Source organism: Zosterops lateralis, assembly GCF_965231275.1.
Source record: "Zosterops lateralis genome assembly, chromosome: 1".
NCBI classification, from domain to species: Eukaryota; Metazoa; Chordata; class Aves; order Passeriformes; family Zosteropidae; genus Zosterops; species Zosterops lateralis.
The window spans coordinates 113,911,666-113,939,140 of NC_139762.1; the positions used below are offsets into that span (position 1 = coordinate 113,911,666).

The 27,475-nt window shown below is 39.0% G+C and overlaps 1 protein-coding gene across 4 annotated transcripts in view; it reads left to right on the top strand.

The window, feature by feature from the left end:
- LYN (LYN proto-oncogene, Src family tyrosine kinase) overlaps window positions 1–27,475 on the top strand; it is a 50,812-nt gene that overhangs the window by 19,519 nt on the left and 3,818 nt on the right. For 2 of the 4 annotated variants that reach the window (XM_083874957.1, XM_083874959.1), the window contains exons 2-12: window positions 2,706–2,842; window positions 4,048–4,096; window positions 4,189–4,294; window positions 4,738–4,836; window positions 4,942–5,045; window positions 6,524–6,673; window positions 7,874–8,026; window positions 13,856–14,038; window positions 15,562–15,638; window positions 23,011–23,164; window positions 24,501–24,632. In XM_083874957.1, coding sequence (XP_083731083.1) covers window positions 2,706–2,842; window positions 4,048–4,096; window positions 4,189–4,294; window positions 4,738–4,836; window positions 4,942–5,045; window positions 6,524–6,673; window positions 7,874–8,026; window positions 13,856–14,038; window positions 15,562–15,638; window positions 23,011–23,164; window positions 24,501–24,632 — 1,344 coding nt within the window. The remainder of the gene's footprint in view (window positions 1–2,705; window positions 2,843–4,047; window positions 4,097–4,188; window positions 4,295–4,737; window positions 4,837–4,941; window positions 5,046–6,523; window positions 6,674–7,873; window positions 8,027–13,855; window positions 14,039–15,561; window positions 15,639–23,010; window positions 23,165–24,500; window positions 24,633–27,475) is intronic. The other 2 variants (XM_083874958.1, XM_083874956.1) reach the window with 2 other exon arrangements.

Genomic DNA, 27,475 nt, shown 5'->3' on the forward strand with positions numbered 1-27,475 from the left:
CAGCTGGCTCCTGCTAAATGTTCAGTCCTTGGGGCTATACTGGGGTGAAAGGGGTAATAACCCCCTTGAATCAGCTGTGTGGGCTTCAGCACCGACTGCTGGGGCTTTTTGCTCATGTAGAACTAAGTCCTTTGGGGACTGTGGACTTTCATCTCTATGAGGAAAAGAACCCAGTAAAAACAGTACTTCCTGATGAGGCTCAGGATCTTCTCTTTGTTTGAAGCCTTCACAAGGGTCATCTCACAAACTGTATTTGAGTGATCACCTCTACATAGTAATTACTGATCAGTCATAGCTGTCATGAACAAATGTCAATGTCAACCTTCAGCTTATCAGCACAGCCTCACAGCAGGTTTAACTTACAGTTGTGGAAGTGCTTTCAGCTGCAGAAGAAAAATCTGAGTAAAAAATGCTTTTCTCTGAGTTTAGACTGACACTGGGCATGCTGCAGTCTCTAAAGATGTGCTCAGATTTCTTACAGGAATAGGGAAAGGGATTTTTGGCTGACAACTTAGATCAAATTACTTCATGCCCTCCGCTTCAGCTGTTTGTTCTGTAGAAGCAGAACTATTCAAGAGCAAAAAGGTTAGCACTTAAGTGAATAAATACCTGATCTTGCAGATACAGGAGGTAATTAAACACTGGCCTTCCTGATGTCTAGGGTGAGTTTGCAAACACCAGTCTGCCTGTGGGTGTACAGGAATTTCCTATGTACCATTAATGACAGAACAAGAGTCATCTACATACTCACAGTTATAAAATTAAAATAAATTAAATAAGTTAATTAAAATTAAATAAAATAAATATATATTAAATAATCAAATACATTTAAAAATCCTTCTCAGTATTGCAAAATAACTAGTATGTAACCCACATGGAGCTGAGCATTAAAAAAATTGAGGCATTAAAATTAAGCATTAGAGATATTTGCTTCTAAGGAAAGCTCCTGGATGAAGATGTGCTCCAGTGCATTCAAAAAAATGTAGGAACACTGAAATGTTGACACTCAAGAAGAGAAACCTTATTCTCTGCCTGATCAGTGCCTATTGATTTTCTGTAGGATTCCTTTTATTTTTAGTTCAAGAAGAGACAAGAAGGGGAGCAATGGGTTCTAATGCTGCTTTAAACCAGGATCACAGATCACTGCTGAAATCTTATGGACATCCAAGACTTGTTGGCAGTAGGTGACAGATAATTTGCAGAAATGGTAGGAGAGGAAGTATTCTCCTGTCATATTTAGAAGAAAACATTCCACCTGTGGATAAGACAGTGCAGGTGTCATTATGTAGTATTTCCTCAGTGGCAGGATAGGACATTAAATGAAGGTGATTTTGGAAGTTAGGACATGCCATGTGGGACTGCTTGTTGTCTCAGTTTATTCTTGGAATCAGTTAGGATTGTGATTATCATAGGTATTGTTACAAAAGTAAGAAAAGTCTTAATATGAACCCAGACCAATGTGGTTAATTTTTGTAGCTGCAAGGCACCATCCCATTGAAACAGTTGTGTTTGGCAATGGACACTTCTACTACTACTTTACCTGCTCACCCTGATGAACCTTTTCTATCCTAGAGATGAAAGTAAAAATGGGATGAGTCTTACAACCTGCTTTAGCTTCTCCAGCTGTGTTTGTTTACTTGAGCCTATATTTGCACCAAGCTCTTATTTTAGGTTTTACATTGTTCTTCAAAGAACTGGCTTTAAAGATTAATTAGGGCAGGGGGGGAGTGAGACTGTGTGCCTGCAAGGGAAAATGTGACTGTGAACCTAGCATTAGAGCACTGACCTGAAAGGAGGGAGAGAGGAAGGAAGGAGATGGTTGAAAAGCATTCGTAGTGGATTCTTTGAAGAGTAAGTATAATTACTCTCCTTGGAGGGAGAATTGCAGAGATAATGTTGTGTATATATTTGCTGGAGTACTATGTAATTGTATCACAGGATTAGCAGTCAGGTTCCAGTCATGCAGATGCTAACAGCTGTATCTCATCTGATTTAGCATGGATGCACATCCTGAGAGAAGGATTAGCCTTCTAAATTGTACTGAAAAAGACATCCTTGTGTGGTGGGTTTGGCGTCACTGGCACACATGTCAGGTATTTTAGGCTGCTGTGTGAACAAGGAGATGCATTATTGGAGGTCACAGTAGCAGCGTGTCTGCCACGGAGCTGGGACTGCACAAGTCATCAGCCTCATGTGAGACAGGGATTTGAATCAAACAGAGCTCCCTGCTAGACTGGCATCTGCAAAATGAAGTGGGGAGATACAGGCATCGTTAGTTCCAGATGCAGTTCTCAGAATTTGGACAGGAATTTTTTCCTATGTCTTCCAAAAGAGTCTTTTTTTTAAATATACAGATAAAAGTTATCCCTACAATAATTGCTTTTTTGTTATATCTTTTTCAAAGCTCAGAGAAGTATCAGAAAGATACAAGGAGTTTGGGCTGGGAGTTTGGGGAGAAAATATAAAAAAATCTGAAGAAATAGTAAATAACTATTTACTTTACCTGTGGATTGAGACCTGTCATTTCTTTCCTTTGCAACAGAAAAGAGCTATCAGTGTGTGGGCCTAACCTTCAGTTATTTTTCCCATGAACTATTTTTTATGAAAAGGAAGCACATTTTTACTATGTAGCCCAGATGATTTCATGGGAAAGGGCTTGGTTTACAACACAATGATTTTGTTTAATACTTTTTTTATTTCAACAGGAAATATGGGGTGTATAAAATCAAAAAGGAAAGAGAATCTGCATGGAGATGGGCTAGATTTGAAGAATCAACCAGTACGTAAAACTGAACGAACTATTTATGTGAGGGATCCAACGTCCAATAAACAGCAAAGGCCAGTAAGTAGATAGTCTCAGGAGAGAACTCCTGTAGCAAGAACAAAGCATGACTGGCATAACTTAAATTTCAATCCAAAGCATATGCATGGAAAAATTCAAATTACCATTAATCCACAACTGGGCTTTTAGTGTTGGGCAGTTCACTCTCAGTGAATAAGTACCTAGAGGAATAAAATTTAAAACATGGTGATTTGCTACTTTATGTTTGTCATAGTTTTCTGCATAAAAAAAAGTAATTTGGCAATGCTTGAGTAGATATAACTATGTCTGTAGATGACACAAGAAAACCTGAAGTAGTTTAGATGCATTTTTTAAAACATTGATGTTGGGTTTTTAAAAGCTATGGGAACCAGGTGTTGGTTATTCCAGTTAAAGGCTGGAGTAATCATGGGGGATTCTTTATCAGCTCTAGTCAGCTTTAGTCACTGAAGGCCACTCCTTGGCCTTGCCTGAGGTTTATAGGTAAGGGTGGGAGGGGAGCTGCAGTGGTGAAGAGAGCAGCACTGTGCTGTGTTAGGAACAGGCTAACGTGTTCCATGAGTGCTGCCTGGCATTTCAAGGATGGGGAATTCTGCTAGGTACCAAGTGGGTTTGCTGATTTGCAGCATGACTGGTACCCTCTTTTTCCCCCACCTTCTCTGCTGTGTTGAGGAAACTGTGTCTCCTGCCTGCCCTTGTTTAGGGACCTGCTCTCTGCAGGTGTGAATGGCTCCCTGCTCTCCTCTCTCCCCAGCTGACACAGTGAACTCAGTGTGTGCTCAGTCAATGAACACACATCACAACCCACTTTTTTTTTTTTTTTTTAATTACTCTTTTTTTTTTTTTCTTCCACAGTCTTAGTGGTATAACCATACTTGTAGTTCTGTAGCATGACAGCTACACAGTAATAACTGTCCTGCTTAATTGCCCTACCTAAAGCCTCTTCAGCAGAAGTCTCAAAGCTGTGAACTTCCTCCCCACAACTTGTGCCACACCTTCACAAGGTCTGAGCTGCCGAATTTAAAATCTAGGGGGACTTACTATATTTTTATATTGTCTTGTGAATAATATATATTTTTATGTATAATATATATTTTGAAGAATGGTGGGAAAAAAATCTGAGCATTTCCTTTTAAGACATATGAGATGCTACCAAAGCAACTGTATAATATGTAATTGTAATTTAAGATCTGAAACTGCTTAATTAAAGATGTATTTTATTGTAGGCAAATCCAGAAGCACAGCTCTTACCAGGACAGAGGTTTGTGAGTCAAGGTATGTTTCTGTAGAAATCTCACAGCTGTGTGCTGTGCCCATGTCAGCCTGCAAAGTGATGTGAACATGCCTTTTTCTTTCTATTCTTATAGATGCAGAGGAGCATGGAGTCATTGTGGTAGCTTTGTATCCCTATGATGGCATTCATGAAGAGGACTTGTCCTTCAAAAAAGGAGAAAAATTGAAAGTTATTGAGGAGTAAGTATGACAATGTTGTTGTATTGCAGATTTTCTTTGGGCTCATCTAATTCCCTCTACAGTCCTACTCATACCAGGGGTGTATAAAAGATAAGTGACCTCCCTTACGTGTGATAGTATAAATGCTAGTTATTCCAGGTTGGATGGGACTTTGACCTACCTGCTGCAATGGAAGGTGTTCCTGCCCATGACATAGATGGTCTTTTGAGTCCCTTCTAACCTAAACAACTTTTGAGTCTACAGTTTTCTGACTTGGCAACTGGCCTCTGTAACTGTGATCAAACATTGATCCAGTGGAGCCAGTGGCTTCTCAGGGCACTCTTGACTTCAGAGGAAAGATTGTGCTTCTCTCTCCAGCCTGGGCAAAGCTCTCAGCAGACTAAAACCTAAATAACAATTTATCATTTTCCTTTCCTATGAATACTACTGTGTTTGTTTTTCAGATCCGGAGAATGGTGGAGAGCAAAATCGCTCACTACAAGAAAAGAAGGTTTCATTCCCAGCAACTATGTAGCAAAAGTAAACACCCTAGAAACAGAAGAGTAAGTTCTCCCAGTCTCCAAATTCTGACAAAATTCTTCATTTTGGTGGTGTATCCTTTGTGGGTGGGGAAAGAGGTGGTTCTAACTATTTGAAATACTTTTCAGATGGTTCTTCAAAGACATAACCCGAAAAGATGCTGAAAGACAACTCCTGGCTCCAGGAAATGGTCCTGGGGCTTTCCTTATCAGAGAAAGTGAAACATTAAAAGGTAGGTTTTGGGGTGGTACTTTGGAATTGATATAGAGATAAAAGCATGCAGTCAGTCTACATAAAAATTGGCACTGGGTGTGGAGTAGTTGCAGTGCATCCTATTGTGTGAATTTTCTGCAGTTCTGTAAGAGTGATAAGAATGAGAAAATTACCAGAAAAAGAAAGAGAGTTGCAGGCTAACACCCAAAGCTGAGATAAGAGGAAAAAAAAAAAGCTTTATGTGTGTGATTACACTGAAAAGAAGCAGGAATGAATGAGAAGTGGCTTCTATTTTTGTTCTTTATGTTTGCAACTCCTTTATTGAAAGACATGTTACTGTAATAGTATCTGCTGCATTCTATAGTCTTCTATTTTTGGGTCTGTACCCATTGCTACAAGTTGAAAATTGTAGTTAATGTGTATTGAGGGTTTGACAGTGCAGTGGGATTCTTTTCAGAAAGCTTTTTAGTGCTGTAAACACCAAATTTTTGTGCTGTAAACAAAGTGGTTTGTGCTGAAAAGCTTAGTGAAGTCTCCAGGTTCTTCAGCTGGGACTTTGAGAAGAGCATGGGAAGTTCTGCCCCAGCCTGTGGACTCTGACTGTAAGTGTGGATGGGATATTCCAGCTGGATGCTGTAACACTGCATCCTCCAGAGGAAGACACATGAAGCCTTTCAGCAGGTCATGCCTCTCCACTCCCCAGGGTAGCTTTTTTGGGCTCTAATACTGCAGATTCTTGACTAGGTATCATCTGTAAAGGGCCCATATCACTGTACTCTCAGCTGAAGACTCCTAAATGAAGTTCTCAAAGGAAGTCTCCTAAATTCTACATAGAATACTGAGAGTAAGGCAAAGTACCTCCAGAATCACTGGGATATGTGTGTGATGAGAGATAAGGGGTTGAGATCCCTTTTTACCCTTTGAAAATGGACAAGAATTGCACAAATAGAAGGAACAAAGAGTGCTGTAGTTAAAGGTGGATGCTTTCCTGCCCCAGTTTAAATCCTAGATGATGTTAGGCTCCCTAAGACTGCCTAGGGATGAACAGATCTAGCACATCAACAGATCTGCTCTCCCTCCTCTATGCCTGAGGCCATCTTCAAACTATCCATGACAACCAGTATGTTCCTTTTTCAAAATGCTGATCTCCAGATTTCAGCTTCTGCCTGAGCAGGGTCACAGCTTGGTGCTGCTCTCCCAGCCACTTCTATTTGATCTGGGAGACTTTCTGCAGAACTGGGCACTGAATGTGGACTGCCTGGTACAAGTGAGTTTGTTGAATAAGATTGAAAAAGAAAGTGTGGCTGTAAGCATTTTGGTGACCAGTTCAGGGCTGGTTTTTGCTAACTTCCTCCTGTGGATTGCAAAATGCTTTTTGAGGAAATAAGGGTGTAAAAAGAAAAGCAGACAAAATGGTGGTTTTCTTAGGTTGAACTGTGCATGTGTGGACTCTAGATTTTTGCTATCTGTTAATGAGCATTCCTTCTTTATCCACAGGCAGCTATTCTCTCTCCATACGAGACTATGATCCAGAGCATGGTGATGTTATTAAGCACTACAAAATCAGGAGTCTAGACAATGGAGGATTTTACATCTCTCCAAGAATAACTTTTCCTAACATCAATGATATGATAAAACATTATCAAAGTAAGTTACATTATTTAATGAATTACTTAATAGAATGCAGCCATTATTTCCTGTGAAGGAAAATAAATGGTTTCTTCTTTTGTTTCAAAGCTTTTCTTTTTTCTTTTTTTCTTTTTCCTAAATGAATTAGGCATGCATGTTATCAAATATATGGCATACCACTGGGAAATGAAGACTAGATTTATAATACAATTCATCAAACTTAGGGTGATGTGAAGCTGTAATAAGAACTGCCTGCATTGTAAATAATGTTTGAGAGTAAATTTTTATTCATGATTAGCAGAAACACATATAGACTTGTGAAGGTTGTCTTGTGTCTAGGGTTGAGTGTGAAATTGGTTTTATTTTTCCTGTAAATGTGTTTGTTTATGTATTTTTAAAGGAAGAAATATTCCATATACTTCAAAGAAATAAAATTGCGCCCACATAGAATGTATACATTTATTTAAAATAAGAAAAGAGTGGGAGGGGGGGTGAGGAAGGGACAAATCTACCTATGTTTTAACTGGAAAACTGACTTCTCATTCTGCATAACCTCCTGCTGGATAGGTCCAAAATACAGATTTTTTTTTAATCTTGTAACTGGGAATAAAGACAAGACAAAAAAATGTAAGATATAAAAATCACATAGTAATTTTTCAAAGCCATTCTGAGGACTTGGCCATGAAATTTTTCTGACTAGTTAGTTGTGTGTGCTAGCTGTTCAACATAGCTGGAAAACCTGAGAATTATTCAACATTCATATAAAAGTTATAGCTGGTCAGTGTCTGGAGAAAAAAATAATGTTGACCTACTTATGCTTGCATGCACATCTGTCTGAAAACATGTTGCAAGAAAATTTAATGACAAATTCAGAATACAGATCCAAAACCTGACTCCAATGTGCATCTTAAGCAACATAGTGTCAATAATATCAGATCTGATATTATACTTACTTGGTGCAAATTGTACTAAAACCCCTCAGTAATCTGACAGTAACCAGATGCATGTGATACTTTTTTATTAAATTTGTCTCTGAAGGTGAAATTTCAGATCAGAGACACTTAAACTTTTGTGACAGCACCAGAAAGGTTACATTTTCATCATAGTATCTGGTTATTTTGAATACTATTATGGACTGTTTAGTGCAATTAAGCAATGTTTGTCTCAAGTCCTGCAGCACAGGAGTGTAATATATTTTGATTTTTCTTTGAAAACCAGGGCAATCAGATGGCTTATGCAGAAAGTTGGAAAAAGCCTGTATTAGTCCCAAACCTCAAAAACCATGGGATAAAGATGCATGGGAAATTCCACGGGAATCTATTAAATTAGTGAAGAAACTTGGAGCTGGTCAGTTTGGAGAAGTCTGGATGGGTAAGTTTGTTCTTTTGAAATGAGTATATAACTCTGAAGGAAGTGTCATTTCAGAGTCATTCAAAAACATAGTGGACATGATCCTGATCCTATATACTTGTAAAACAGCAAAATCAAGCCCAGAATATACCTTTTTTTGAGGAGAGAGGGCTTGTAAAAGGGGGTAGATACCTCACAAGGAAGAGGAACAAGCCCTTTTGGTCTCTTTTAAAGGAAAAAAATAGTGAGTAAGCACTGTAATTTAGAAGGTCAAAGACATCAGAGTTTTTTGTTATGTTTTGAGGCGGAAATAAAGGATTATAGTAAGACATGGCTTCTGAATCTCAAAATCCATGATCCTCTCAGAACTGTTTCAAATCAGAAAGTGTTAAAGAATATGAAATAGAAAGAAAGAATGTCTTTTACAGAATTGTGTATAGACATTTCATTGTCCATTTGTGAAGAAGATGCCTCCTGCAATGTAGTGCTGGGTGAAAAAAGGGAACACGCTTAACCCAAGAGTGTTGTCTGCCAGTGTGCTGCTCAGAAAGTGGATGATTTATGTAGTAAGAAGACCAGAGGTTGACCAGCCCATGCCTTGAATCATCATGCAAGACCCCTATAATAAAACAGTTATCAGACTTACAAGTTGTAAACATTAATATATACCCAGCAGAAAATTATTAATAATTATTATATCCTGAATAACCTCCTTTCTTGGCTTACAAGCAGTATTTCCTCAGCCTTAGTGACTTCCTATTGGCAAAGGGCTATGCCCAGTGTCACATTCTGTGAAAATGGTTTAATTATCTTGCTTTTGAAATGCTGCCTATTCTGACATGAGAGTATTCTTTTGGCTTCCTTATTCCACAGTCTTCTGTGTACTATTCATTGCTTACACACTTTTTGCCAGTTACTTGAGGTAAACAATATCTTCCTCCCAAAGTCTTCATTAAGATGTTTTTTCAGGCCATATCTCTTAGCCTTTCCCTGAATCTCTTTTTTGGGACATTATGATTAAATAGGAATAAATTTGTTATGATAAAATATCATATTATGGTGATGAGGATCATTATTAATTTTAAGACCTAAGATTCTATAGGCAGAGTATTTCTGAGCAACTTAAAAGTGTATCCCAAAGCTGGCTAGAAGACACAGAGCTGTGAAGAGGTCTTTGATAATCCATGGGAGTGTGTCAGTCTGACAGGAATGTCATTGCTTTGAAGAGATGCTCTCTTGTAGAAAAAAAAAGAACAGACTAATGTTGTTTGAGTGGCAAATTATACACGCACAACTACAGTGTCAATCAGAAAGCTCTACTTGAGTCTTAGGTGCAATCTTTTGGTATAAATCATATAAAAAGTGCAAGCAACACATCTCTAATATAATACAGTCAAATTCAGCCTTTTATCTGCCTTCACGAGAAAAGGCTTAAGAAACCCTCTAGCTATGATAAAAATGAATGACAGTTTAGATACTAGTCAGGACAAGTGTCAATGATTGTGCAGTTATTTCTGTCTAATAAACCAGGGCAACAAATGTTTAACTTACATTGAAACACTGTGGAAGGCTTTGTGGTAGGAGTTAATCACCTGCTTGAAAATGCAGATCATTTTGTACTTCTGCACATACAGAAAAGAATAAAACTTTAAAAGGGTCTTTCTGCTTCAAGATGCTTCCTCTTATTTGTGTCATTATTTTGACATCTAAATTGGACCTGAACCCCACATCTGAATTTCTGCACTGTGAGAAAAACTAATGTACTGTGAAAGCCATTGCTGCATTTCCTCTTCTTTGCTTTCTTTCTGAAGCGAAAGAGAACGATTTGCATGGCACAGATCCTCTCAAATCAGGAGCATGGTTAGTCTTAGAACCAAGGAAGTTCAGGATGGAAAAGCATATTAGGTCAGCTGTGTTGTGCAGGGTGCCAGCAACCACTGTGTATTGTAATGATCACCCAGGGATTTGGGGAGTTATGTAGAGGTGCCAAGCAATAATCTGGTTGCTGCGCTCTCCTGATTCAAGAGCTGGTTGTTACACTGCCTCCTCACAGAGAACAAAATTATTTTTCAGTCATCATGTGCATTAGGGAGAAATATTCTTCTATGGTTTAATTAATAAATAAATTTCTTCTTGATAAAGGATATTTAGAATTAGGGTTTCAGAGGGAACAGTGTCCCACTCAGAGGAATTGTGCTTTTGAGTAAGGAAGGATGTAGAGCTGCTGGACAAAGTCCAACAAGGAGCCACAAAGATGCTGAAGGGACTGGAGCATCTCTCTTTTGAAGAAAGGCTTAGGAGGATCTTATCAATATATGTAAATAGCTGAAGGAGGTATGCAAAGTGGATGGAGTCAGGCTCTTCTCAGTGGTGCCCAGGGCCAGGAGCAACGGGCACCAACTGAAACACAGGAGGTTCCTTCCAAACACTCCCTGTGTGAGTGAACAAGCACTGCCACAGGCTGCCAAGAGAGGCTGTGGTGTCTCCATTCTTGGAGAGAATCAAAAGCCAACTGGACACAATCTTGGATATCCAGTTCTAGATGTTCCTGGGGGTATTGGACACAGATGCCTTCCACAGGTCCCTTCTGAGTGTTTCTGAGAGATATGGAAATATAGAGATAATACTGATACTGCAATGTGAAGATATGCAATTATAGCTTTTGTGGTCTTTTCTTTTTTACTATCTCTATAACTACTTTCTGGGCTTCCATGTGGATATCTACCTCTTGAACAGTTTGAAGGAAATTAACTTATATTATGGAAGGAGTAAGAAAATCCTAGGAACAAAAAGCAGGCCTCCATATGCCCCAAGGACTTGGCTGTATTCTTGTATGACCTATGCAGAGAATTTATTTTATGGAATGGGCAGGTGCATCTCCTTCAGCTCTGAAAAGTTGCTTTTACACAGAGAAAAGTTGCAATCAGTTTTCCAGTATTTTCTATCAATACAAGCACAATTTTATTCATTTTTTAGATATTTTTTCTGGGTTTTGGCTACCAAGTTAGTGTTTATGTGTGCATTTTGGTGATCACTTGTGCAGCCTGGGCTTTCTGCCTTCCCATTTAATGGCCTGTGTGGCAATTAGTGAGAGATGGAACCACTGCTGCCTTATTCCGTTCTGTAGCTGAGTGATGGCTGTAGTAGGTGAAGGAGTGAAGTGCTGACATGCAGTTGGATGCAGAGAAGCTGCTGTTCCTCAGACTCTTTCCCAGTACTTCCTCCAATAGTAACTGCTCCAGTCATTATCTGCCTTCTAGCAGTGTCATATCTCCATTGCTTAAACAAGTTTTTCTCACTATACCCTGCAGAGAATTACTGGAAAAGTAGAGGAAAGAGAAAGGTGGGTATTAGAGGCTTGTTCACAAAGCTCTGCATCTACAGGCCTGTTCAGAAATGGTAGGCTCAACCTCAATTGTCTAAGTTCATATCACACCTTGGCCTGATTAAGTCTATGCAAGAAATTGGAGACAACCTGGCTATGCAAGATACTACTCTGTCAAAATAATAGGAATCAACTCCAAAAGAAATACCTGAAACACTAAAATTTTTTGAGAATTCAATTCTAACATGTAGAGGAGAACATGGCTTGTTGTGTGAGACATCATCACACAATCCTCAGACTTTCATACTATTACTTGCTCCACATTTGGCTTTTAACAGTAGCTAAAATGCAAAGAGACTGACTTCCTACCATGGTATGAAAGGTTTTTAGACCATGGAGTTCAGTGCCTCTGAGCAGCTATTTTAGTGATGTGGTGAACCAGAGCAGCACTGCAAGAGCAGGGCCTATGTTTTATGCATTTTTGTTCCTAGTGTGAACTGATATGATGTGAATCATGATGTTCTGTGGTATTAATAATCCATGAAGAGAATTCTCAAGCAGGGCTAAGAGGAAAGTTAACAAGGCAAATGCAGCAATTATGGTGTAGTTTATTAATGAGCCACATCTTGCTTGCATCTCAGGTGTAAAAGATTCTGTTATTCAATAAGCTCTGAATTAGAATATAAGTAATATGTGCTTTGGAAGTGTATTTTCTTCTGCAGCTGTTAGAAATACCAGAGTGTGCTCTTAGAGCTCACAACCACCTTGTTTTGGTCCCATCCCTCCCAATACACAATGAAATAAATGAACATGAGAGAAATCCAAAATCAGGTATTTTTAGTGCTCTCACCAGCTATTTGTTTTGTACATTACCACCAGAGGGTCAAGGTAGACTTTTTTACAGCAGAAAACCTCAGTATCACACGGATGTTGTAGTAAAAAAAACTATCTGTAAGAAAGACCCAAGTTTGATGGATATTTCAGTGAATATAAAACACTGTTATGTAGTTAATGTTAAGTGTGTTGGTCATAATTGCTTCACTGAAATAGTTGCATTAATTAGTATGTTCAGTAGAGAATTCAACAAATTGAGAGTGGACCTCATGCTGTGTTTTAGGGCATGGGATGGAATAGTAGAAATGATACAAGTCATCTTCCTGCTTCTTAAACAGAAAGAAAGATATTTATTATCTGTTTTTCTGACAGTTTTAAATCACATACCTGAGCTTTAACAGTGGATTTGATCTGTAGCTGTAATTTCTTACTACTAGGTCACTTAGAGAAATGTCTTTGTTATGTTTTTACCTGACCATGTTCGGAAAAATAGATTTAATAATTATGCAGATAAATATTTTGTGATTCTGGCATAGTGGCTTTTCTCAGGTGATGATCCTTCTTCAAAAAAGATGCAGTGCTCTTTTCAGAGCAATCACTTAAGATCTGGAAACTAGGTGCTTGCTTGTCCACTGATTTCTTTTGTTGGATGATAAATAACATAAGGACGTGGTGGATTCCAGTTTAGAGGTGTATCCATCATGGCAATGATCCAGATTGTTGCTGAATAAGGAAACAAAGTTATTTTGTTGAGTCATGAAGGTTTTACCTCTTCTGAGAATTATTTCTACAATGTTGTATTGGATATGTGGTGGGGATAAAAGTTGCATTTATATCCCTCTTTCTCGCTCTTTTATTTCTTTTATTTTTCAAATTAAATGACTTCACAAGATAAACTTTAGGATCAGTGCTTGCTATTCCATTTTTTAATGCTATTTTAACATTTATTTAATGTTTGGCAAACATTAAATCTGAAAATAATTTGCCGCTTTTCTCTTTACTGATAGTTACTTTTTATACAATTAGAATGTTACATTAGAAGGTTTGCTAAACAGAGAAATGAACCACAGCCACATTCTCCTCCACTGCTGGCATGGGCTGTGTGATAAGAAGTTATCACATTTTAAATCTTGTGCTGAGCACTGCAGGATTGCAGTCCTGGCAGTGTGTCCTTGTTGGTCACGAGAACCTTTCGACTGCTCTTTCCCGTAATGCTCCGTTTCGAGCACTAAGGGTTACAGGAAGGATTATAAGCATGAGACTGGCATGCATGAAATAATTATAATCATGGGATTTAAGATATTTCAGAATCTTCTAGCCAGTCCTTGGGCTCTGTTGTTCTGAGGCAGTTTAAGTGGACATTCATTGAAATATGCCTTGACAAAGTATTTTAGGGGCTACTGGTGAATGGAAACTTGGTGTGAAGTAAGATCATTTGCTTGCTTTATTTTTTTTTCTTCAGATAACTGTTTTCTAAAAATAGGGAATGGATCATTTTTCTCTGCAGTGCTGTATAAGTTGCAAAATAAAAAGGAATTCTAGCATAAATATTTGTGCTACATCTGGCACTTGCTGTCACACTCTTAGCTATTCCTGGAATCCAACCTCACCTGCTTTATAAATTCCTGCTAGTCAGGACACTGTGGGCTACAGAGTGACTTCAGTGCACTGATCCTATTTCCTCCTTGTAGGTTACTATCATAACAGTACCAAAGTGGCTGTGAAGACTCTGAAGCCTGGAACAATGTCTGCACAAGCCTTCCTGGAGGAAGCCAACCTCATGAAAACACTTCAGCATGATAAGCTTGTTAGGCTTTATGCTGTAGTGACCAAGGAGGAGCCTATTTATATTATAACAGAATTCATGGCAAAAGGTGAGAAAAACATTGGATCTGTGTGCTGGTTTGGGCTGAGGCAATTTTCTTCCCAGTCTGTGTTTTGGATTTGTGCTGAGCACAGGGTTGATAATATAGAGATGTTTTTGTTATTGCTCAGCAGGGATCACAGAGAGCCAAGGCTTCTCTGCTTTTTGTGCTCCCATGTTGGTGAGGAGGCTGGGGGTGCATGGGAGGGTGGGAGGAGACACAGCCAGGACAGGTGACCCCAATTGACCAAAGGGATGTTCCAGACCTTATGGCATCAGGCTCAGTTTATGAAGTGGGATCATGCTCAGTTTATAAAGTGGGGGAAGAAGGAGGAAGGAGGGACATTTGGAGTGAAGGTATCTGTTTTCCTGAGTAACCATTACATGTGATGGGACCCTGCTCTCCTGGAAATGGCTGAACACCTGTCCCCCCATGGGAAACACTGGATTAATTTGTTGTTACAAATTAACACAAAAGTGTACAAAAGCACAGCTTTTGCTTTTCCTCTTCCTATTAATCTGTCTTTATCTCAGCCCATGAGTTCTCTACCTTTTACCCTTCTGATTCTCTCCCTGGTCCCACTGGTGGGGAATGAGTGAGTGTGTGGCTGCATGGGGCCTGGTTGATGGCTGGGGTTAAACCACAACAATCTGCAAGCAATAGTTTAGTGAACTCTTCTGCTTCTCCTAAACTAGTTCCCTTTCTTTTTAAAGAAAAGAATGATAGAGTTATTTTTGAATGTTCAAATATTAAGGGAAGGAGCACCTATCCTTAAGATGGGCCGAGGCTTTCATTTTATGATGCATTACTGCATTTGTGAGATAAACCATTTTTACAGTTTTCCTAAATGCAGCATTTTCTATTGTTTCTGAGTCAGAGGATAACCCCCAGAATAGCTCTATTTCCTTTGGACTCCCTAGCTAACTTTTGTTCCTGGTATCATAGCAAGGCAATTAAAACAAACCTTTGGAACTGCCTTATGTGGATCTTGAACTGTTAAAGGTGTGTAATAAGGTGAGTGAGGAATGGTCCTGTAAGAGTGGCTGCACTACTAGGAAAGGGCTCTGTAGACCATTACTACACAAAATATGCCAAGTTTCCTTCTCAGATTATCTTGGGTAGTAGTTTTTCTTGATTTGTTCTGTTTTCAAGCAATTTTGCTGGCAACTTAATGAACAAATGTTGAGGCACTTAGTCTGTATGACTTGGAAAGGATTGATGCATGTGATTCTCCTAGACACCTTTCCTGATGGTCCACAGGGTTCTTATCAAACTCAGCACCATGGAACTAAGATATGGTCTCTTGGGAGTTTTCTACAGCCAGGCAAATGGCAAAGCTTGAGTGTCTGACATGCTAATTTGGATGTTCCTGTCGTTAAATCATGCAAAGAGACTGTCTTACTGTAGTCAACTTGAAAATACATTGAGATACCTCAGTGCATCAGTTCTGTTATCCAGAAAATTGGGGAACCACTGTGACTTTTATTCTTGTACTAAGATGCACTGATTTAATCTTTCTCTTGTTTTAACAGGAAGTTTGCTGGATTTTCTGAAGAGTGATGAAGGAAGTAAATTGTTGCTTCCAAAGCTGATCGACTTCTCTGCTCAGGTAAAACTTTAAAAATATTCTCAGAATTATTGGGGGTTACTTCTTAGAGTCTGAAACTCATACTAGGCCATTTTATCCTACAGATTTTTTACGTTTAAAAAAGTGGAATTTACAGATCAATTTTGAATAAATATGGTTAACTGAAAGGAGGAAATAGATAGAAGAGGTTTCAAAGTGTATATGTGGTTAGGCTTAACTCTTAGGTACTGCTGGTGACCTGTTCAGATGGCAGCAGTGCCCAGCTGCCTTCCTTTGTGAAAAGGCTACTTTCAGTTTGAGTGGCTATGAGTTGAAAGGACAAGTTTATGAGGTTTTGCATATCAGATTACTTCAGAGTTAATAAATATGTAATTTTTTTACTTCTTAAGTTAGGTTAACTGGTTAAACTCCTCTTAAACTCAGTGTACTCTTCTTGTTTTCAAATTCTTAGGTAAATTATTGTGAAAGGATGTTTCATGTACTAGTGTATGATTTATGCACCAGGATCATTGTTTCAAAATATACAAGTTACCTCTGTCAAATGAAATCTGAAGAGAGACTCCAGAGTGCTTTGTGTGTCAAAGCCTGAACCGAAGGTCCCAGAGCCCAGTGTTTTGTCTTAGACAGTTATCAGGATTAGGTGTCCAGGGAGGCGTGTAACAAAAATAGAGTAATAATTCTGCTTTTGCAGGTTGTATTTTATGTTAGTAGTAGGTAATGATGGTATTTCTGGTAGGTTATTGCTAACCAAGCTTTTTTGGGGCTTTTTTATGCGTTAGAGTTTACAGATTGTTGTACCCTGTTATGCTATCTTGTTATAACTCATGAGGAAAGATGGGAAAACAATAAAAGATATAATAAACCATTAGGAATTTATACCAAAAATTCACAATAAGAATATTATATAAATATTTTATGTAATTACTGCTATACATATAATTATAGGATTAGATATTAGGAAGTATTTCTCTACCAAAAGAGCTGTCAAACACAGGAACAAGCTTCCTAGAGAGGTGATCAATGCCCCAAACCTGACATATTTTAAAAGTCATTTGGTCAATGTCCTTGATATATGCTTTAACTTCTGATTAAAGTGGTCTGAAGTGGTCAAGCACTTGGACTAGATGATCACTGAAGGTCCTTTACAACTGGAACTATTGTATTCTACAGTATATTATATTGTTATATAGATGTTCGATATATCAAATATAGGTTTTTATTTCACATGGACTCAATGAAAGAGCTATTTCTCCTATAATTATTGGTTTAGTGTGGCTATAGGCTCTTTAAATTGTCTGAACTCTTTGGGTAATTTGTCCTTGAGAATTTATTTTTAGTGGGATAAAAGTTTGCAGGTATGGAAAACCTGCTGGATCCCAGGTCATGGTCTGAAGAGATGAGTAACAGTGGGCAGACAAGAGAATAAAAGGTAGCTTTGAAAATAGTGTGTAAAATTCAAGAGAGAAAAGATTGTCTGTGAGCATTAATATGAAAGAAGACCTGAGATGTGGAGAGAAAAGCACATGTGGTTTCACAGCAGACCTTTTTATTCTAGTTAGGGATATTGTTAATTTTAAACTAATACTGTGTTTTTAGCAATGTAAGGCTTAGAAAGGGTAATGAACTAAAGAGCAGCTCTGTGTACAACTTGGGTAAATCACTTCAGAGATTGTCATTCACAAACCTTTGAAGGTCACTTCAAATGGACCTCACTTGTCACCCTGATCTGACAGCAACCTCTCAGAGGCAGTTCCTGAACTTGGCCCCAGAGGCCAGGAGGACCTCATGCTGCACAAGTGACATGAGAAGTCCCTCTTGTCATATAAGAGGTAGACCATCAAGAGAAATTTCTGAGACTAGCTCGCAGTCATCCTAAAGGATTGTTCAGGAATGCCTCTCTGAGGTTATTTCTGGCTGAGGCCCAAACAAAACTTTGGAAGGGAGATACCGGGATTTTTCTTGCAGAAAGAATTTGTAGGGTTTTCTGAGCACATTTATAAAGAGCCCTTAATGCCACTGTGTGATAACAAGACTGTGTGGAATAGACTTGTAGGCTGCATATGTGTGGCTCCAGACCTGAGATTTCCCTCTGACCAACACAAATGTTCCACCTGTCTTTTCTATCTCTGGGAGTCTGAACCAATTGATAGGTCTTTAGGGCAAAAGATGGACAAAAATCTTTTCAGACCTCTGCTAAGGTAACCCATGGATCACATTATTTCTGAATGTAGGCTGTGTGTAAAGGAGAACACAAAATGTGTGTACTTTCATGGTGCGACTCTGGTTTATACAAATGGAATGCTAATTTATTCTTGCAGAAGTGACATTAACCTCTCTGCAGAGCAAAGGGGAAAGAAATTTGGAAAGATATGTTTCAGAAAAGGTTAAAATTAACATGGAAGGAAGCTTGTGGTGAAGATTCTTATTCTTAAATAAGATCAGGCTTCTTCTGGGTTGTTTTTTTTTTTGTTTTTGTTTTCTTGCTGGACACACACTTGAGCTTTACATTACTGTCTATCATGCCATTTTGGTAAAGCACTTTGCCAGGCTATCCCAGCCTCTCAGGAACATTGAAAATGCAAGAAATGGTAGCTGAGTATTAGCTTATTTTTGCCTTCATCCATCTGTGATGTTACAAGACACAGGAGGGACTGGGGATGGGAGAAAGAGACAGGAGGACGTGGTCTCTGACTATTAGCTGGCTAAAGAATCTAGTACAGGCAGTTAGTTGTACAAGAAACCCCAGCTGAAGCTGATTTTCCAAGTGAAGAGCACTGTGGGTTGTTTGCATTGCCAGGCTGTTGTTTAGTGCTCCACTCTCTGAGTTCATTACTCCTTTGCCTTGAAGAGTCTTGAAAAAAATATGTGTTTGCAAGAGGTGAAATATTCTGACTTTGCAAAATGAGGACTGCTCCTCTAGGTGAAATAAACAACTTTTTTAAAGTCAGCATTTTTCAAGCAAGTAATCAAATACACTCCTGCTCTCCTATACTGACTTAGCTGTCTAGTTAGGTGAGCACACCTGCTGGTGGACATTTTTGGCAGAGACAGCTGTTACTGGGTTACACTTACATCTTTGATGGTTTACTTTCTGTACTAATGGTCATGATTCATGAAATGAGGTTTGTGGGAAAGATGGCAAGAAAATGCTTGCTAGGAAGGTGATCCAGCTCAGTTTCTAAAGCAACCTGCTCTCTGACTGAAGGTCAGAGCTGAAGGTATCTCTTGTGTTTTAATCGGCACATTTGGGACTGGGGGAATTTAATGTTACCTATGCCCTGGGAAAGACAATTTTATCCATTGAAGATGAATGTTAGAAGTCTCCAAAATGAGGATGTTTTAAGAGAAACTGAGTTTTGCAAATGTGTCTTCAAGCACATAATATCTGTGTCAGTGCAGAGTTGAGCTGTGGCATCTCCCATAGAAGTCAGCACCAGCCTGGCTCTTTCAGTTCCTAAAGCAACTGGAAGACTCAGGGTTTTACTAGTTGGTTTCTGTCTTGCCCCAGAGGCAACTTACCAGAAGAGACTTCAATTCTTTGTTTCACATTTCCTGAATTCATATTTGTTCCTGCTTGATTAGCTCTGCTGAAAACATATGACATGAGTTCAGCAAACATTTTGTATGTGTAAACTTCCTGCTTCTTATGCAAATCCATTACCTTCCATGTAGGATAGGATACACATGTGTAGTGGCTGTGGTTAGGAAAATTATACCTGTTTTTTTTACTAAACAAACTCATAACTTTCCAAAGGGTCAAAGCTTTGTCCTAAAAACTGTCATTTCTTCTTTCTCATGCAGTGCTGATACTTTCATTAATTCTTCTGTGACCTACAGGTTAACTGGCAACTTCTTTCTGTCTTCCAAGGCTACAGTGCCATCAAAATAATAGTAAACTTAGAATAAAATAATTAGAGATTTTTGAGGCAGTGTTTCAATCCCTCTTTACCCTCTTTTTTAAAGTCATAGAAAAAAGTCATACCTAGATTACAATTAATTTTAAGTCTTATTTGGCATTGTGACATTTCCACTGTGTATTCCTTTTCATGCTTCTTTGATTTTTAATGATACATTGTAATGTTCCAGTGCATAATGATATACATTACTTTTATAATAATTTTTTCCCTGTAAGTCTGCTTTAACTACATAGCTGCTTGACTGGGGCAAGAGGAATATGATCTTGCAACCTTTCCTGACTTTACCTTTAGGATAAGCACTGCTGAAAACTGAAAATTGTTATTACACTGATGTATTATTTGAAGATCTGTGTCTTTTGCAACAGTTTTCAATGGCCAGATACAAAGGGCCTACACCCTCTTCACAAACAAAGAGTCACATAAAGATGAACTGACTTTTTGAAAACTCTGTGATGAAGAAGTATATTTTATTTTATTATGCATCTGGACATTATTGGAAGGTACAGTTATTGAAAGGTTGATCCCAGACCAAAGACAGCCCTGTCCAGATCAATAACACTTCCACATCAAACCTTTCAAAGCTCCAGGCTGTTTTCAGTGAGGCTTTTCTCTAGGAAGGGAGAGAATTACCTGATTTAAGGCAGTGTGAAACTCAGAGTATGCTCCATAATTTCCTCTGCATAAAATGCACCAACAGGATGCTTGTGTCCACCCTCAGTGTTTTGCACTCATTTCCAGTCTGGTTTTTGGGCTACTTTACCTGCTTTGGCAGGAGCATCCCACCAAGCTGTGGGCCAGAGCAGCCCATGTGGGCAGCTGGGAATGGCTCTGAGGCCACTGTCCCACACCCACCATGACTTTTAGCTGAAGCTTTACAGTTACAGAGACTGGCTTGTGGAGTGATGTATTTCTCCTGGAGGACACCTCTTTCATTCTTACCCTGGGTGCACAGTTCCCAGTATGCAGAGATTTGTTTGGGTTGTTTTAAAAAGGATTAAATTTGGGTTTTTCTATAAGTGTGTGTCAGTAGTTCATTAAAGGTGATAGGGAACTGCTCCCTTCTTGGCAGTAACACTTGAGCATGTAGGCAGAATTCTGTTTTAAAGGCCACAAGACATATTCCTGAAGCCCAAATTAGCTTTCCTATCCTGCTCCCGAATAGACATTATGTGTAGCTGAACAGTCTTGACAGGTACCAATGATCATTAAAAGAGAGGGGAAAAGGCTTTAATTTTCTTTTGTTCATATGAATTTCTCTAGCATTAACATTTCATTTGGCAATGAAAACCCAACAATAATCATTAGAAGTTATCACGTGGGCTCTGGCAGCCATTCTCTCAATCTAAAAATCTCAATTTTTTTCTTTCTTCTTTTCCATAAGCAAAGGTCTAATATGACCAAATGTGTGAATTCAATTATTTGTTCACTGTGTTTCCCCTCTTTCTCTGATTCAATTTTCCTCACTATTAATTTTTTCCTTGGAATTTTCTGCATTTTTCAGTGAATCTAGCACAAATAAGAGGAAATGAAATTGTCTTTCCAATGGCTTTTCTTGGTTGGACTTGGAAACTAAATATCATGATCACAAATATTTTTCCGTGAAGTGATTCTTCATTCCCTATCCAGCAGTTGGCCCAAATGTTATATCTGTGCAGGGAAGGAGGGAAGCTGATTCCTCTCTGGTGTTTGATGTATTTTTGGGGGGCATTGCCAGACCTGTCAGCATTTTGGGTGTATCTGCCATGCTGGCCAGTCCAAACTCAGCATCGATCTTACAGCAAAACCTTCCCTTTCATCTCTGCTTCCTCCCCAAACCCATGTAATGGCATGAGAGGAGGGAGAGGCAGAGCAGACTGTAAATTAAATACTGCTCCTCTGTTGTGTCTGTAAGTGCCTAATAAGACTCTCAGTGGCAATTATTCACTAGTAGCTACTTCCTTCATTAGCAAGTGTTTTACTTATTTCTAGAAAATGTGAAATGCAGGTGTTGCTCATTCTCTCCATCAGAGTTTCTTCTTGGTTTAGTGTGAGAACCCTCCTGCACTGTGCAAGGGCAATGTCACACTTCTCTGGAGAATGTATCTGACTGTAAGAAGAGGTTTGCAATGGAAGGAAGTGGGAGTGCAAGTGGCTCTATTTTTCCATTGCTTAAACCGAAAAAGAGGAACAAAGAGTGTGTAGTTTTGTGTTGTAAGCGGTGGCAGTGTGTGCCTTGGCAGTACCCCTCGGGGACTTTTTAAAAACGAATAAGCAGAAGTGATGTTCGTGTTCTCTTCAGATTTGGCCAGCTGCTCTGCCTGCTTTACTGCACAGCTGAAAGGAGCACCTCTGGTGCTGGGGAAGGATCTGTGCACTTGGCTGCTCCTCAGGTGGAGAGGAAAGAGCTTGTGGTGAAGGTGCCAGGGACTGGCACTGGTGAAGGGCCCTCACTGCTGCTCCATTGGCAGGTTTGAGGGCGTGGGTGCTCCCCAAATCATGTGGCCAAGAGGGGTCTGTCACCCCCCACAGACGTCCTTGTGGCACAGGTGGAACCTTGACTGGGAATGTTCCATCACCAGTCTGAACAGAAAGATAAAAGCTAATGGCTTCCAGAGACAACGGTTTCTTTTTTCTTAGCTCCTCTTAAACTTTTGGGCAGAATACAGTTTACACCTCAGTTTTATTACTCTGAGTTTAGAAACACTTAATTCAATTTTTTTTTTCCTGAAAAGGAAAATGTTTTCCTTCAGGGAGAGAGGAAAAAAAAAAAAAAAAAAAAAAAAAGTAATGCAGAAAAAAATCATCCCCTGTGCATATTTTGAGGTTATTAATTAATCCTCAAATTTCCAGTTTGGTTTGGAAATCAATTTGGGGTGCTGAAATGCAGATTATATTTACTTACAATACTATCTGAGAGCTGGCTGTTGCCAGAAACTCCTCATGTATGAACAGGTACACGTTGTTGTAGAAGAAAATAAAGTTGTTTCCCCTATCTTAGTAATTGCTTCCTGATTGTCCAGGAAAGAAAGCTGTTGGATATTTTTAACTTTCTCTATGCTGTTGCTTTATCAGTACCTGCTTCATCAGAACACCTGTATCCTAAGTGATTAATTCCTTATATTTTCTTAGTATTTAGAAAACAAACTGGTTAATAATTTAGGAAAGAGGATGTTTTAATAGAAATCTTAGGAACATTTTATTCAAGATTCTGTTTCAGGAAATGTCTTTCATATGTATCTAATTCTGCCAGCTGTTATTCACAGAAATAATTCTTTCAGAGCTGCTACTGTAAGCAGAGTTTTGGAGGACTGGATCTGTGCATAGGTTTTTCATGGCAATCCCCCCTTTCCTGGCTTCCATCTAAAAAATTCTCCAAAGACACCAATAATGAATAAATGGATGTGGCTTTGCTGATACCTTTGAAAAAAGAGAGATCAGACCTGCTAATGGAGCTGTATGGTATTGAAATATCAAAACAGTTGTTCTTTTGGTTACAGATTGCAGAAGGGATGGCATACATAGAAAGAAAAAATTATATCCATCGAGATTTGAGAGCAGCAAATGTTCTGGTTTCAGACTTACTGATGTGCAAAATTGCTGATTTTGGACTAGCAAGAGTGATCGAAGACAATGAGTACACAGCAAGGGAAGGTATGTATTTTTATTTTTGTCTTTAAAACTTCAGCCTCTGGGAGGCAGTGAGGCTGTATCTGACAGAAAATGCCATAACAGCTTCCTAGAGGCAGCATTCTAATGCCAGCAACTTCTAAAATGAATAAAGAAAACAAATAACCTTTCAGTGCTGCCCAGGCTTTGAGTTTATTTTAAATAAATTTGAAAGACAACTGACAGTATTTAACTGCATACAATTTTTTCCTAAATTGAACAAAGTAATTGCACAGTCACAGCTTCCATCTCACAGAATTAAAGGCCAAGAAACTGATCTTATGTTCTCTTAAATTCCTTAAATGTCATATGGACCTCTTTTCACTTAGAGAAAGGAAGAAACCCCAGCACATCTAGTTGCTGGTAACAAGAAAAACTTTAGCAGAACTGGTTACTCAAATACCTGGAAGCTATTTGAGGAGCTGCAGCATTAATTTGCATGTTCAGCAGCATGGTAGGGATTCTGGAGGGCCGGGTCATGTCCCTGTTCAGCACATGGATAGGAGGTAACAAGATGAGGACTGGCAAGAGAAAAACATGCCCTGAAAAGTGTATGTGTGGGTTTTGCCATGAGTGTTTTGCTAATGTTGTCAAGGATCCTTTCAAGAAGTGCTTTGTTGGTTGTAGTGAAGAGTTTTTATTTATGCTTCCATGCACAAGGGTAACTTTCCAGAGTGGTTTGTTGGCTGGCTTTCCCCTTCTCCTTTTAAAGACACTGCCTCAGGTTTTCACACTGTGGTACCATAGGGTGAGAGGGGAAGAACTAAAGTATGAAGAAGAAAGTGAACAACACACTACAGCTGAGATAAAAGGAAGATGAGCTACTCAGCAGCCACTGAGTTATAGTAATTCAATAGATCAGTGGGAAGGGTCTGATTAAGCAGTTTTCAGAGGTACAGACCTGTATCTGTGGGTTTTAGCTGGCTCTGGACATTGTATATTGATTAAATTAACTTCTCAGGTTATAAATTTTTTATGTCAAGTTTCTTTGATGTGTTTTCTGCTATCAGAAAAGTTTCCTACCTCACCTGGTATTTTGTGCCAGAATGTTAAAGGAGGCTAAAAAGGGCTTAGAGAGACTCTGCTTGTATTACTCCTCGTTGTCAAATGAATTAATGTAGTATTCCCAACAAAGACTGCCTGAATGTTCTTAGTTAACCAAGTTTGCTTTTAAATGGCAGTTTCTGGAATCAGTTAGTTAAATATAAAGACAGTTATTTTGAGATATGACTTTTTAAGGTATGTCTTGCTACTACTTTTGTATCTATGGCTGAATGTGAAATGGATTGAAGTGACTATTTGAGATTGTACTTCTTTTTAGGTGCAAAATTCCCTATTAAATGGACGGCACCAGAGGCAATTAACTATGGCTCTTTCACTATTAAATCTGATGTGTGGTCATTTGGGATTCTCCTGTATGAAATTGTTACATATGGAAAGATTCCTTATCCAGGTATGGGCCTGTGGTTTTACACTGTATTTATACTTTGGTGCTAAACGATAAAGAAAATATTCAGGGAAAGAGCTGGCATCTGACAATAGTGACACCAGTGATTGGAAATATGTCTTACAGGTAATCTTACTGCTTTGAAAACTTAGTCACTGTATGTGTCAGGTGCACATACCTCTCTCCAGGGTAAATTTAACGAACAGACTAATGACACCATGGTTATATATTTATATAAAGTCATTTTTATATATTCTAAAGCTGTTACAACTGCAGCAAATGCAGATCCTGCATTTATGACACCCCCGTTTTGTGGACAGAAGCACAGTCCCATGGTGAGGATGCAGTGCTGCAAGTTCTAATAGTGCTCTCTAAGCTGCTGGGGATTTTAATAGCATAATATGTGAAGATACTAAGAAAGCATGTTTTTGCAACAAATAGACTGTATTTGTCAGTGCTAGCTAGTCTAAACAAATATGAAAGCAGACCCTAAAGCAGTGTTGATGTACCACTAGGAATGTTTACTCTTTGTTGGTCCATACAGTCAGGTTCAAGGCCACAGAGGTGTGCACATCAAATGGAGCTGCCTTGGGCAGCTGTGAGATGGTCCTGTGCTTCATGTTTCATTTTTCATTGTTAAACAAGACATATATTAATGTTTCCAGCACACAGAGACACCTTGTATGAAGAGGTTTTTTATGCCCATAGAATTGTTACATCGCAGGCATAGATGATTCATTTTGGGCAACAGACTGCATTCATTTAAGCTTATTGAGGTTATGGGACATTGCCCTAAATTCCCTTCTTTTGTGGGCAAATGAGGAAAGTACAGCCATGTCCACCTGTACTGCACCTCTCATAGGCAGAGTAACTTCTGAGAAGAACCTTGGGATCCTGACAGGAAAGGGAGACCATCTATTTCATCCAAGCAAAGTTTTCCCAGTGCTTCCAGTGCAGCGACTCTTGCTGTTTAAACAGTGAAAACATTTCATGAGCAGCTGGAATTCTGCATGCTGAACTGCGAGAGATGGTCACAGGACAGACCTGAGTTCCTGAAGTGACAGCAGGCTGAACAGCTCTGGAGAAGTGTGCACAAAGGGAGATGAGAAATCCCACAAAACTTGGGCAATGGGAAAGGGGTGATGATGGCAGCACTTGACACTGCTACAGAAGGACATAGTGACTTTCCATACAAGAGGTAGAGCCAAACTAGACATTCTCATGGCACATTTTTAGGCCAGGAAAACATTTAAGGTCAAGGCTAGCCCCCTTAAACTTCCAGAGGTGATAGGGCAGCTTGCACAGCTAGGTGCTCTGGGTCAGTTTGTAGGTGAGGGCTATGAAATACTTGACAGCACAGCAGGTCCTCCCCAAGCTCTTCTTATCAAGTGCTCATGTCCCAAGGAAGGATCGAGGGGAGATGTGTGCAGCCAAGTAATGCATGGCTTGTCCCACAGTCAAGACACCTCCCCCCCCCACCACTAGCACTTGCCTGTGTGTAGAGACAATTCCTGCACTGAGCTGGGCTCACAAGATTATTTTTGAAGTATTTCTGCTTAGGAAATGGTCTTTCTCTGAGCAAACCTACAAGGTCACCTGGAAACCAGCACTACAAAAATACAAAACCCAATCCAATACTTAATTTTGCAGCTAAATCTGCTTTCTTTACCTTCATAAGCCATATCATGGTTTTATTCTAAGAACAAAGTCAATCTGTATAGCAGACATGGTACTGCTGCACTGCTGTGGGAAAATCTCTCTTCTAGGGGAAGTCTGGGCATTTTTTTTTAATGTGGGAGCATTTTTATGAGCACCATAAATACTCTCTGCACTGTGGATTCATTTATCAACCAGCAGTTACATATGGAAGGCTCTTGACTGCATATTAGAAGACTTTAATAACTTGCAGGTGTTGCTTGCATTAAAATGGAAGAGAGATATATATCTATTTTGAATAGAAGTATAAATTGAAATAGTCTGTTAGACTGAAAGTTCATTCTGGGAATCAGAATCACAGCAAAATACATGGGTGACCTATCTACTTTACATGAAGAGATGTGACAGATTTGGGCAAATTACCCCAGTATGGCAATAGTAACTTGGTGATAGGCTGTAACCAGTAGCCACTGGACAGAAACAGTAAATTGATTTTTCACTTCTAATGGGAATGCTTCAAATTTTCAGTTATTTTCAATTATTAACCAGCTCTAGCAACCAGATTATTCAGCATATAGCTGCATATGAAACAGTTGGAGTTGAAACTGGCAAGTAGCTAATACCTGTACTCAACTTGGTAGGAAGCATTTCTAGCCAAGAAACTTGGAGCTTTTGTGATCTTTGTTCTTAAATTCTAACACCTGTTTCTCCTCCTGAGGAACTCAAAGCCATTAGTGGAACTGTGGTTTCAGGAACTACCTCTGAAATACAAAAAAAGTATCTGATTCTCTGGGCACATAAGTTTAATTGGTAGTTAAAACCTAATTTCTGGGTGATTACATAGTGTGTCAGGACTGGGAACATCCATAATTGCTTTCCAGTTCTGTCTGCTATCCTTCACAAGGTACGGCCCTTTCTCTACCGTGGGATTCTTCCTCCATCCACTCTGTTCACATCATTTGCCAGGCCCTCATAAAGAAATGTGTCTTTGTGAAACCTAACAGGTAACACAGCATAAATTAACAGACATGTACCAAAACTTTAGCATTCAAGAGGGGGTGTGATAAATATGTATGTAGGATATATTTCTTTCACTGATCAGGATGTGGTAAGACAGGTAATTATTTAGCTACAAAAAGAAAAAATTGAAACAATTTTTAAAAGGTAAAGTTAAGGAAGTAGCTATTTTGAGA